The sequence below is a fragment of the Rhea americana genome, unplaced genomic scaffold (assembly GCF_003343005.1).
Source record: "Rhea americana isolate MKP2758 unplaced genomic scaffold, rheAme1 scaffold_49, whole genome shotgun sequence".
Taxonomy (NCBI): domain Eukaryota; kingdom Metazoa; phylum Chordata; class Aves; order Rheiformes; family Rheidae; genus Rhea; species Rhea americana.
Genome location: NW_028186634.1, coordinates 510187 through 523782, shown reverse-complemented (window position 1 = coordinate 523782; position 13596 = coordinate 510187). Strand labels below are relative to the sequence as shown.

Sequence of the window (13596 nt, the reverse complement as noted above, 5' to 3'; positions counted from 1 at the left end):
ACATGTAAAGCCAGCAGAGGGTTTGTATAGTGAACACAGCTTAATCTTAATTGTCTCCTTTTTGGTAGGAAATCAACAAACTGTTGTCAGCAATGATGCTTTGTCCAGACTAGTCAGCCTGTCAGAGACTGGAAGAATCTCCAGTATAGCTGTACACCTATCCAGTAGCCTGACAAGTATCCAGTATATTACAGGTTGTACTGGTCAAAAGCACTTGAAAAAGGTCTCACACGACAGTCATTTCTCTGAAACAGATTCTGACTGCAGTATTCGTATGTGCTTTATTTCAATTACAGTCTTAAATGGAAGAGTAGAATTACTTCCAAAATAACATTCCTTTTCAAGGTGAGAAAATATTCCAGAATCCAGTATCTTGTTTTAGCTTTATTTCTCACTTGGATATTGCATGCACTGTGATTTTGCACAGATCATATCCAAACAAGTGGATTAAGTCTACTATGACACATGGACAGAAAACAAGGAAGCACTGGCAGTTTGAAATGGTAAATGGACAATTTATGGGCATGAACTGCATAAAGGAATACATCATAATCAAAAATGAAGGGACTAGGAAATGAAGACATTTCTTTTCAGATACCTAATGCCTCRTGTCTTTTATCAAGACAAATGAGTGCTAGTTCTTCAGCCCTTCTGTTTGATCATGTCCACCCAAATAGTCTTATTCACCCACTAAGGTACAGTGCAACAAGACTATTCTTTCTTACTTCATGCAGGTAGACTGGTCGTATTTCCCCTGCCCTTTTTCATCCAAAGAGAAATGAGGGAAGCTACCTTAAAGCAGGTCATTTTAATGTTGGGGTCCTTCAGTTCCAGAATGGCATTAAACACAGCAGTGGAATCCACTTCAACTTCAATGTCCTCAAGGGGCTTCAGAATTCTGTCTGTCTGCAAGGCCATTTAGTGGAAAAAAAAAAATCAAAAATCCATGCACTATCTCACAGTTCCCACTAGACGGACTCATTCACCCCATTAATACCCTCAGATTTTATTGACTATGTTCATCGTCATCAAAAATAGCATTCTTGCCATTTTTGATATTCAAACACAATACTGTCACTCTGTTCCAGATACGTCAGAAGTTCTGCTGTTGGGAAACATAAAAGGAATACTGGGGATTTTAGAGATTTGGTTCACTTCCTAGCATAGTGAATCTACTGCTGTATTCTGCGACAAGCTACTGAATCTTTCTATCAATTGTCCATCTGCAGAATACAATTATTAGTAAGTTCTTTGTTTGTCTCACTTGTTTGGACTGTAAAATTCCCAGACAGGCAATASCTCTTATCATTGCTTGTCCAAAGCAATGCCTACTGGACTAAATGCCTTGGCTAAAATTATCAGGATTCTACTCTGACACAGCAAACAGTAACAGTGCAGTCAGGCAATACAAACCTGACTTTATATGGATTTAATCTATGGTGAGAATTCTTCCTACAGGCATTATTTGCAGAGAAGTTCTAAAGACATTTTTTACCCGATTCAGATCTGGCATAATTCYGTCATGCTCCTTTGAAAATCCCGCTTGCAAAGGTCAGCTGCAAAAACATTGTTTTCTACCTTATTTGGGATTTTGAACTGCCTCCCCAACAAACTATCTTTGTGGATGTAGTTCTTCATCTGTCAAAATCTTTGGGTACTGTGACAGACAGTGCAGGCCATTACCTGTTGTGTAATTTTATGTAGAGGACAGTTATTCAACGTGGACAAAAAAGCAAAAAGTGTAAGTGTAAACATATGTTCCAAGTGTCTTGAAAGCAGTCTCACCAACCTCAATTTTCACTTTCTTCTCCATCTCTTTCAACTTTTTGAGAGGCACAAAAAAAATCAGTGAAACAAACAGAAGTATTCCCACTGACAATGATGTACTTTGGATCAAGTCCATTCTCGGCCTAAAGTAGCAAAACAAAGCCACGTTTCTTCCCAGAAGCATCCTTTTATTTTACCGTTCTGCACGGAAATGAGTATCACTTCTGAACTGCATACGCAATACAGAGTCCAGAAGAGTGTAAATGGAAGCTGTTGGACTTGAGGCTCGGGAGTCTTGTAGGAGAAGAAAAAGGCAGTTTGACCTGTGCTGGCCAGCAGACTTCGAAACAAAGGACTGCCTGAAAGGGGAGGTGAATTAGAGTGGCTTAAGAATTAAGGAGAGAAGAGGCAAAGAGGACGGAGCACGGGAAACAAGGAACAGAATAAGAAGAAGGGAAGAGTACATTTTTTGCAGCCATAGGACTTCACAAGTTAAACAGGGCTGAAATAGCACATGTCCAGGGTAATAATATGAATTATCCAGATTTAGCATTATTTTTATTTGAATGGTACACAAGAAGCATTAAGGCCTCACTATGCTAAATGCTGTAAAATCAAGCAACAAAGAGGATGTTCCTTGCCCTTATGCTCTACAGTTGAATGGAAATGCCACCCTGCAAATACAACAGTATTTTAAAGGGCAGCACCGCACAAACTGGAATATTTTTGTTGCTACTGAGGAATACTACAGTGCTTAAATTTTTCTTTTTTACATTTTTATTATGAGAATAAAAAATATGCATTAACAGCAAGGAAAAAAAAAAAGGAGCGTTACCTTTAGCATGTACTCCTTATTGATCCTGTTAAAAAAAACATTTGAACCTTTCTTTCACTGGTATCCCACTCTCTCTTTTCCATGTTACATTAAGCTTTGGGTTACCTTTCACTTTAGCTTGGAATATCACTTTATCTCATAAAATTCAAAAAGAAACGTTGGAACAAATGAATGTATGACATAGAATGAGGGGCTCTTATGTACTTTCTCTTTTTAAGATTATTTTAAATGCATAGTTTCTTCTCCTGTCTGCTTTATAGAGAAAATATTACCCTTTTTTACTTACTGTACTTATTGCCACTTCCATTATGGATATCACTCTGGAATAAAATTTGTTCATTAAAAGTGCTCTGCACACCATAAAGAAGGATTTGTGATTTTTTATGATATATAACGAAGACTCATATGATCTATCACATTAGACAGTCTCAGATCTCTCAATATGGGAGAGCTCACACATGATGGCACAGCTAATGCATTAAAGGTCATATTATTCTGGCTTCAGTCAAATCATTCGATCAGGAGTTTTGCATAAACAAGGATTGCTATATTTGGATCATAAGTACTGGTCTCCAGCAGCTAGAACAAACAGCAGCTTTCCTATTGACTGGTATAAGACAAACCTCTAAAAACAGTGGGGATGCATACAGGTAACTGGGCTTTGCCCCCACTTTTATCTACCACTATTTCAGTTGTAGGAGGCGGCAGATTGTATTTACTTGCCTAAGACGGGTGAGTATGCCTAGATGCACTTGAAAATGCAGTCAAGTTACTGCCTTTCACCAGACATGGTTGCTTCTCATCCTTGGCTGCTGTTGCTGGATAAGGCCTCTCCACAAATTCTGGGATGCTTTCTCCAGTAAGCATTTCAAAGGAGCGTTTCATCATGCAAAGGGACTCCAATATGGTAATGATTTCCTAGAAACAGCTTCTGTTGGGAAAAAGACAGGTTAGTCTAATAGCACAGAGAGCCACTTTTTTACTGGGAGAGGAAAAGGGTGAATACAAAAAGAAGTCCTGAAATATCCAATCGTACAGATCACTGCTAATGAGTTAAAACCCTTGCAACAAGATTTGTGCAGCAGGTAGAGAGCTAGCTGCCCACAGAGACTGCTGATCAATTCCTTGCATCCTTCCAGTCTGTCTGCAGGACTCTGGACAAGCAATTTGCTCTTTCTATGCCTCAATCTTCTTACTTACATGATGGCAAAACTGGGCAACCTTGCTGTTGCACAGGGCGGGGGGGGGGGTATGCAAGCTGCTTTGATGCTATGATGCTGGCGTTCATTCAAGAAAGGTTTCAAAATTATGTGCATCAAAAGTGCCAACAGGATTGATTCCATTTTTTATCAAGCTGCTGAGTTCTGTTTATGCCCTGTGGGGTTAACACAAACCTTCCACCCCCATGTAATTCAGAGCAAGTTTTACAGAGGAAAACAACACTCTCTTTTGGTCCCATTTTATGCTCTAAGTCGTACAAAAAGACAGTGTTAGATGTCAAGGACAGGGATGCTACTTGCCTTCGACAACTTTGGTGGATTGATAGACATGTTGCATTTGGGAGCTGGAGACTTCAATGCAGCAATGCATCTTGACCTTGGTTTATATATGCACTTGTGTGTATCTGCTGTCATGGTGGCTGCATCACGTCCAGCATGGCTCCAGGTGCTGTAAACTCTGGAATGAAGCAGTAACAAACACACTTGCCTGATGTGCATAGGACTAAGAGCGGCCTCCTGGGCTCCCCTCTCCGACTAGCTGCCATTTAGCCCTTGGGGCTGGCAAGTCACTATGCATCAAGGTAACAGGTGAGAAAAAAATTGTGGAATATTCCACAAGGCCATTTTTATCACTTTATGAATCCATATAACTAAATGAGCAAAATATTTCTACTGTTTATTTTAGGAGACTCCACAGCAACACATTTTCTATCAAAATGAGCACATTTAATTTCTCCTTGGAAACTAGCTCCTGGTTCATGTTAAACAGTGTATTTTTCCAGCCCAACTTGATGAATAAGGAGCTGGCTCTGAACACTCACTTCTAACAGTTCTATGCAAACATCTCACTAGAATCAAGGTATTTCTCTGTGGTTAACAGCAAACTGTGGCCATTTCACACTAGGAAAGTCAACAAAAACAGCAGTATTGCCATGAATTATTCTTGTTTATTCATTTAATTTCATTGTGCTTTTCCTTTACCAAGGGCTTCCCCATCTCTAGTAGTTGCATCACACACAGTGGGCTAGAAGAGTGCTACAAAGGCCTGTGTGCACCCTGCTCTCAGGGAATGTGGCTGGGAGCTGTGCCATTGCCTTCACTGCCAGTGCTGAAAAAGAACCCGTAAGGTTGCTTTAAGTGAAGATAATCCAAGAGAGACAAGGTGTTTCTAACCAAAGCCTGTGGCTGATGGTTCAGCAACGGCAATACCTATGGCCTTGTAATACAGGAAAGGCCAAACTAAGCCTACGTGCTGGCTGTTGAGAGAAACACAAGTGCTCACTTCCTCCTTAGTGGAAGGCAAAGTCCACAGCATAGAGGTAGCTCACCTTTTGGCAGCTTAGCATATAACACATAGGGAGGCCATGTGACCATACTGCTGGAGAGATTTCTGCCAGGATACACCACACCTGTTTCCACTACAGGCTCTGCTGTCTAGAACTGTCAAGACTGCTCCCAGTATGGATGGAAGTTTGGGAAATGGGGCTCTTTCATTCTAGTCCTTGAGGGTTCAGTGCCAATGTCATCTACAGATTTTAACTTTCTTGTTTTAAAAGTGCTCCTTGTCAAGGGAAATAAAGTAAGGAATGGAAGACAGACCTGAAGTCTGACAGAGTTGTGTGCTGCTGAAAGATCCTGTAGCAGAAAGGACACAAATCCCTAAAATACAACATTTTCTCACCAAGATCTGGGTGCATGGAGACCTATTCTGATAGAGGCTATAATTATGTGCTGTAGTAACCTAAAAAAAAAAAAAGAGCCAACAGGTGAAGGATCTCAAGACTTTGGTTTGTTGCCAGCAGAAATTACAGCTATCTCAAGAGTCCTCAGTTTTGGACACTCTCTCTCAAGATCTTTTTCCTTCTCAAGATATACATATCCTGCTCTCCTTACTGAGCTGGCYTTTGGCTCCAGTCTGTCTGTATGACACACATACGTTCCCTTACTCTTTATGCACAGAACACAAGAGTCACTGTCCAAACTTACATATCTCCATGTATTCTCTATAAATATACAATGATATTATGTACTGTTGGACCACCTTACGTCCTTCCTCTTTTGCTCAGAAATTGTCTCATAGAGATGCAATTTGTGAAGTCTTTCCTAAAAACCAAGAAGTTGAGAGAAAGAGGGCCACTCCTGCTTTTGCCTAGTCTACCTACAGTTTATCTCCCTCTCTTTCACTGTTCTGCCCTCATCCTTTCTTATCTTGTATACCAGTGATCATTGGTATTGGTGACAGCAATGAGTGGACTGGTCAGGAAGAGATAAGAGATGTTCTTATGTAATCCCCAAAGCCCYGGAAAGGAGCATATTTTGCCCTCAATCATCATGGGGCAATTCCATACCGGTTGTACCAAGTACTGAAGTGAAAAGGCATACAAAATGCTTCTGCTCCACACTGCAGAATCCTCTGCATGCCTTGGGACTTAATTCTAAGATTTTCAAATCTTAAGAAGCTCACAGTGACATGGTTTAGAAACCAGTCCACCATTTTAACAATTCATCCTTTCACCTTAAAAATAGTAAAGTCCCTTTACTCTTATTTCCTTTACTTGATCAAAATTTTAATCCTTGACCACAGATTTTCTGAACATGAAAATGTTATAGGCTCAGGTCTAAAAGTTTATGTCATCTAAGAACTAGAATTGGCTGGTAAGAAACATATCCCCCCCCCCAAATGTTGTGCTATTATCTTTTGCTATCCTTCAGTCTGGTTACCTTTGGGACAGCAAGTCAAAACTGCCCTCAGTAACAAGCACTGAACTTCGGAAGCCTTGTCAGTTCTGGTTTCATAAAGAAGCAGGGAGTCTTTGTAGTAATTTGACTGCAGAAGCTCTAGAGACTACAGTTTAAGGATGTGGTATTATCTGTTACTGGCCATCACCATGACTCAGTTTGCCCATACCGTGTCTCTGGGCAAGAGAGAATGCAAAATTATAATGTAGATAACCCTCTGCTCTTAGGAACACAGATACACCATTGATCATCTCAGGAGCGCTCTGTAGAGATTAACTTCACTCATTACTTGCAGTGTGGCTATTATACCATATTTACTGTGGCTGCAACTGACGGAATTGGCCTGTATTTACAAGGAAAAACAGATCGTGAGACAAGAGTTGTCAGTACMGCTGAAGCATACACAGGGAAGAGTCTGCATGAGCAAATGGTAATTTTAGTGTCAGTTACAGAAAAGAGAATTAGACAGATCTAGTTAATTCATTTGTAGGTAAGCTTAGTCTTCCTTACGCTGTATTTTTCAGTTTTTCACTCCTGGTTTTAAGTGTCTCAAGGAACAATACTTCAGAGTTGTATTTCATTATGTTTCTTTCCTTTTCTATATGTCCAGAAAGTTAAAACAGCAAGCAAAGCAGACAGGAGAAAAAAAATCATTAGTATCAGACACTACCTTCCATCCCACCTATTTAAAGCCACAGAATACAAAGTATTAGGATATTCTAGGCAATATTTCCTTCTGAGTATTTTACCTTTTCTTCCAGATGCTAAGGTCCTGGTCAATTCCTACTATGAGACAAGAGTTTTCAGACCATTACTGACCCTTTTGTATCCTCAGTTGCTGTGAAGTCCTCTAGATTGTTGCACTCTCAGGAAGATGACTAGGTGCTGCCACACAGGACAGATATGGCTTTGAGTAGTACAGACTTCAAATACATACTGGCCTCTTGTGGACTATACTGTTACATCCTTTAAACTGACTTCAGCAGTTTCTCCTTCTTGGAATAACAGGATGATAAAACCTCAAGCATGAGGACAAAAGGACTAATCTTTGGTAGATTAAAGGGATGGCTTCTTTAATTAAAAAACAAACAAAACTTCCCAAACTCCAGGTATTCTTATGACAGATTCTTATACTATTTCAAAACTCGCACCAAAGACAGATCATTAAAGAATTTACCAGCCTTGTTTTTCATGTTAAAAATAAAACACATGGGGTCAGATTTCAAACAGTGCAGCATTCAACAAATTCTGTTTTGGTACTTAGGTCAGTCCTCAGTGCTCATCTCACATCTCAGTCAAATGGCCAGGCTTTGGTTTTGTTTAAGCTCTACGGGCAGCAGTTGCTACCACTTCAAGTCCAGCCATGTCACACAGATTCTAAAACATGGACAATGCTCTTTAGAAAATCACTTCATAACTGTAGATACTGAGGGAATTCTTTAATTGATTCTTTTACACTCCGTAGTAAGTCTGTCACCCTTCTTCATATAGAGGAATGTTTCTTTCCAGTAATGTACTTCTCAAGAGAAAAATGGATTACAGACCCCAGCCTGTGTATTCAGCTGTCTTAAATCACTAATGCAAGTACAGCAGTTCTAAAATATTACAAGGGGCCATCTTACATGCATACATGCATTTTGAAGATCCCCAGCTAAATCTCTTGCTTGTGACCAATGCTGAACTAGCAGTAATAAACCTCTTTTCACTGACTGCATTTGGTATGTGTTCAGAACAGACTGCAGTTACTTACTCTGTACTTGCGTTAAGTTCAAACAAGAAGGGAGTCTAGCACAGGAGGCACCTGGGTAATAATCCACTTGTGCTTTGTGAGAAACAGGTACTTGAAAAAACAAAGAACCTGGAGATGATGCCAGCTTCCAGAAGCTATGAGAAATAATTCTAGTGGAAAACTGCAGAGAAAGGCAGTATGAAATTCCCCAGAAAATATACAGCCTTTACTGATGATTGTAGATGATTTCTGCTACTCTAGGAAAGAAAAGGGAAGGTAAAAATTCTGATACAAATAATTAAAAAAAAGAAATATGCTGAGATTGAAACAATGTCAGCTTTTTCAGTAAGCAAAAAATACCATGAACAGTAAAAATTAACACATGCAGTAGTCTGCTAAAGAGAGACTGCAGTCCTACAGAGTCTCTGCGATCCCTTCTCTAGAATTTGATGTTCTCACTGGAACAGATGCATTTATCAAATCAGAAGAGTGTGGAAATGGGATTAGTCGTGGTCTGAAATAACTAAGGTATTATTTCTTCCTTGTCTATAAACCTACCAAGGCACTAACTTTCACTTACTCCTTCAAAGMTCATTTTGCAGCGCTGGCAAATCTTTCTTCACACTTCTGCTCTTACACCAGCTTCTGTGGCTCAAACGGGCACACACACATGCACATTCTCTGCTGTGGGAGAAAATGGATGCATAAGAATGAGAAGTAGAGTTTTCGGTTTACATCATTGAATCTGGTCATGCTGCAATTATTATAGACCTCAAGAAGGGAAGCAGTGACTCTGAATAATTTCTTTGTTGCCCTGACATTGGTGATGGCCGAGTGTTTGCTCTTTGTATTCCTCACAACAGCCTAAAGACCAAAAGGAGGACAGTAGATGTAGTGAAACCAACTACACCTATTTTCCCTTTTCTTGAGACAAAAGGAAGCAAAGCTACCCTAAGACAGGAGGTTTCTGCTGTTCTGTGGTGCCTTATTAGCTTTGCATATCTGAACAAAYGACCAAAGAAACCCTTGTAGCTGCCAACATGAAGTGGGGAAAATTATGGAGGAAAAAAAAGTATGCATCTCCTTTGAAGTATTACAACCTATTCAAAGCATAAACCAGATGTAAGAAGGAAATGTTTAAGTCCAAGCCAATTCACAAATCTGCTTGAAGCATACTGGCAACAGTTGTAACCCCTGTACTGAGCTGCAGTCTTCTACCATTTGGGACTTTTATCATTAATGCAATGGTTTGGCTCCATAGTTCTGAACATACTCCTGTATTACTGGGTCCATGATATCTCATTACCACGTGTGGCAGGATGAGTCTTGTGCTTTTCAGACCATACACTTGAGGAAGCACTTCAGTCGGAAGTAGTATGTTCTCTTGACAACACAAGGCCTAACTCAGGAAAGGATTTCAGGACATGCCTTAGCCTAGAAAAGCAGACTGAGCTAGTAAGATGAAGAAGCAAATGGGTCCTATTGTCTGTTATGCAAGAAGAAAAGCAGCAGTCCTGAAGCAAATGGTCCCTTTCCACATTTGGTCTGGCAATCCAAAAACTATGCAGTCAAACAAAAGACCACTTTAAATCCTCTGCCCAAGCAAACAGTCAGACACACACAAATATCCGCATGTCTGCTTCAAGGGAAATGGCCCTCTGAACTTTAATTTAAGCATCCAGTTGAATAGAAAATAATAAGGTAATCAGCCGATTATCAGAACTTTTCAGGGAGAAAAAGGATCTTCCAATTTACACACACAAATTTAAGAACACTAGGGAAAACATAGTTCTTGGGAAGACCTAATAAATCATGCCCGTGTCCCATGTGTGTTCATGAAGACATTTTTTTCTTCACTCTGCTAAAAGAGGAATCTACATAAGTGCCACAAATGCCACTACAAGTCTAGTTACCTGTAAAATCAGGCTACATACCTAGACACTCAAACACTGATTTAGATAGCAATATAAAAGCAAGGTACAGAATCCAGATCACTTAACTCTAAACTTTTGTTCCATCCATTATAATATTGTTCTATCTCATTATATTGTTCTATCTTTCCTTCCTCCTCTGATGAGTAAGTAGTAGATCATCCTAGCAGAGCCTTCCCCTTGCTCAGAGCTCACCTACAAKCTATCACTGTGTCTGTTTCACAAGTTTTCTTAATTCCTGACAGACAGCTTTCCCTGCGTCCGCTTCAGACAAACAAGCCACATAGGCAAAGGAGAAGGATGAGAGCAAGAGGATTGATCTAAGTAGACTCTTTTCCCTCTGATTCCTGGAGAGAAAGAAGTGTTGCAGCAAAAAGCCTTTGCCTTTTAAGAGGAAAGTAGACACCTCACAGCTGGTACTAGGACTGGAGTAGTTCAGGTCAGACATAACAATAAACTTTGACTCAGGTAAACACTGCCACTTCTCAAAGACATGTTTTTAATAGGGCACATGGTGCTACAGGATTTCTCTGTCCCATGGATTTTGAGATTTAAAAGGTAGGCAAAAAAGGCTAAGCCCTCTGAAGGGTGCCTGGCAAGGCAGGCTCTCGCAGAGGAAAGGGATGTTTTCTGGAAAACACCGGCAATCAACATTCTGGAGTAAAACTAGTGCAATGCAATAACTTGTTTAACCTTATTTTTGGCCTAAGAAGCAACACACACATAAAAGAAAATTAAGCAGCAGGAAACAACCTGAGTAGCACAGTCTAGCAGAGAGAATAGAGGGCCAGGAATTGCAATACCCAAGTCCTTTGCCGGACTGCCTAAGCTTTAYCTTCTTAGATGTTCTGAACCATACTGCTAGCTCTGGTGTCAACATGCCTTTTAGTTCCGAATAAATCATTTAGCCTTTCTCTGTGATTCTACTTTTTTATCAACTGCATCAGTCTTGCCTACTGCCCTGCCATGGGTTGCATGGAGCATAAGCTTGGGCAGGTTCTCTGTGCAGAAGTCATTCTTGCTCCTTCTGTAACTTTCATGCCATGGCACAAGAATATGGAGCCTATTATATTCAGGTGCTACAGTCTGATCTATGTTAGTACTCCAGCAAAGAGTGGACTCTAATTTTTCCCTGCCTGCAATAAAAGGAATTCACCTCTTTGGGGATATGCAGAATTCTCCTCCAGACACCAGAAATCAATGTTTGCATTTTCTAGAGCAGGCAGTGTTTTGAATGTGTGTACCTCATGAAGAAAGCTGCAGCAATTGCTTTCATTCACGTATGTTTCTTCTGTGCTTTTGAATAGAGCAATAATTTCTTTTTCCTACAGGAGTCCTGAGCTGTCCTACTTTAGCCTATGATAACAGTCACCATCAAAGGCAGCAGCAAATAAAAATCTATAAACTTGGAAGAAGAAACAAACTTATCCCCAATGTAATCTTATAAAATGTACTTCTGTTTTTCTCCCTAGCAAATGTATAAAGCTTTCATCTCAATTTTTAAAAAAAGAAAAAGAAACACATTTTTTAATTTAGCATTTCCCAGTGTTTAAAATGGTTTCTGGGGGGGGGGAACATGTCAAAAGGTATACAGTGCAGATGCACTCCTAAAACCTGCTAGCTCACCAAGCAACACACACACATTTCTAAGACTGCCTGTGTGCAAGTTGCATGGTCCCTCCACTGCACAGACAGCAGGTAAATGATGGAAATCAAGATCCTGTTTGATTCTCTCTTCAGTTTTGATCCTTTCCATACAGCAAATTCGCAAGTTAAGGTCAAGATCAAAAACTCCTCCTAAACTTTTTTCAGAGGAAATGCCCAGAATTATCAGTTACTTTTGAAAGTTCTGCAGCTAAGCACAACATTCTGCTACATATGACTGCTAGGTAGGTAACATTTTGAGAATAGTTTGACCRAATCATCTTTATCTTGATGTTTCAAATAGCTGAGATGTGCTTTGCCTGGGGACAGCTCAGGCTCTTAAGTATGAGCTCAGTCTTTGCTTCTACATAGCCCTGTCTATCTGAGCTCAGAGTACCTACAAAGGAACAGAAAGTGTCATTACTCTCACATTACCATGAGAAAAACAGAATCTGACAGCCAATGACCAAACCAGGAATCCAGCTAGGTACCACTGTGTTCACTTAAAAAAGTAGAACAGGTAGAGAAGACATTACAGCTGATTCTAAATAAAATAATCTTAGGTTTGTTATATGCTGACCTACCTGGAGAGAAGAATTTAGTCGTCTGGGAACAACTGTGTTGCACATATTAACGCTGTAGTCTCTGGTACAAAGAGGCCTGATCAGTGGAGAGGAGGGGTAAAATGTGCTATGAATTTTTTGTTTTCTTAAAACAATCCCTAGTAAAGAGAGATGCCTGGGAAGATGCACAGCATAGCTTTTTTCCTATTGTCAGCTCAGCTTCAAACCTACTGAATAACAGAACCAGCAGCCCCACTCATCTCAAGTGCTTCTACACAGGCACGGCTTCTTTCTGCTAATCCTAAAGCACTTAAGACTACCTCCGCAGTCAGAAGAGGTCAGAACAGCCGATCTAATGTYCTTCAGATATTAAACTCTGGAGAGGGAAAAAAAAGGGAGGGGGGAGGGAAATATGTTAATTATATTAATTACAGTAAGGTCAAAGATCAAATAGGAGGATTATCTCCAACTCTGTTAGATAAAAAAACACTTTAAGAAGCATTTGAATATTTTGGTCCAGACTAAGCTGTATGTTCTTGCTTGGTGTGAGACAGTGGCAATACAGTCCTCATAACCAGACAGTGCAACTAGGCTGATACTTGCTTTGGACTAGTGAGCTGATGCAAAGTATCTATAATACACCAGAGACCACTCTCTTGGGACATTCTACATATGCAGAATGGAAGTGGGCAACAAGCTATTGTCCYTCATCAGTATAAATCATCTCTTTCTCCTCAAATCAATGAAGGAATGCCAATTAATACCTGCTAAGGATCTGTGCATGGACCTCAAAACCAGTATTTCAGATACATTCATATCTTGTTTACCATAGCAAGGAAGTCTCCTTGTTCAGGAGGCAACTTACACATTCACTTTCTCTCCTACAGGCACATGCCTAYCCATCATCAACAAATATTCTTTATTAGATACACAGCAAACTCATCAGACAGAACAAGCCATTTTATTCACTGACTCAAATATGACACTGAAGGGCACTGAATAGCTGAAAATATTATTTATAGGGAGTTCCATTTACAATGTTATTCAGAGCATCGGTGGCGTTTTTGCTATTTCTAAAGAGTACTTAGAATAGCATTACCTCTTTGAAAAAATCTGTAGCAATGGGGACAAGACAGCTAGCAAGGTTTACATAAAACTAACAGTCACG

General features: G+C 40.0%; 1 protein-coding gene across 1 annotated transcript in view; it reads right to left on the bottom strand.

Annotated features, from left to right (window-relative positions):
* IGSF22 (immunoglobulin superfamily member 22) overlaps positions 1-12474 on the bottom strand; it is a 31066-nt gene extending 18592 nt beyond the window's left edge. Inside the window, 9 exon segments of the mRNA XM_085317079.1 lie at positions 793-906; positions 1790-1910; positions 1965-1996; positions 2603-2641; positions 2643-2740; positions 3406-3533; positions 4123-4279; positions 8871-8974; positions 12450-12474. Of these exon segments, the coding sequence (XP_085173205.1) occupies positions 793-906; positions 1790-1910; positions 1965-1996; positions 2603-2641; positions 2643-2740; positions 3406-3490 (489 nt within the window). The 5' untranslated portion in view covers positions 3491-3533; positions 4123-4279; positions 8871-8974; positions 12450-12474.
* Positions 12475-13596: the final 1122 nt, after the last annotated feature.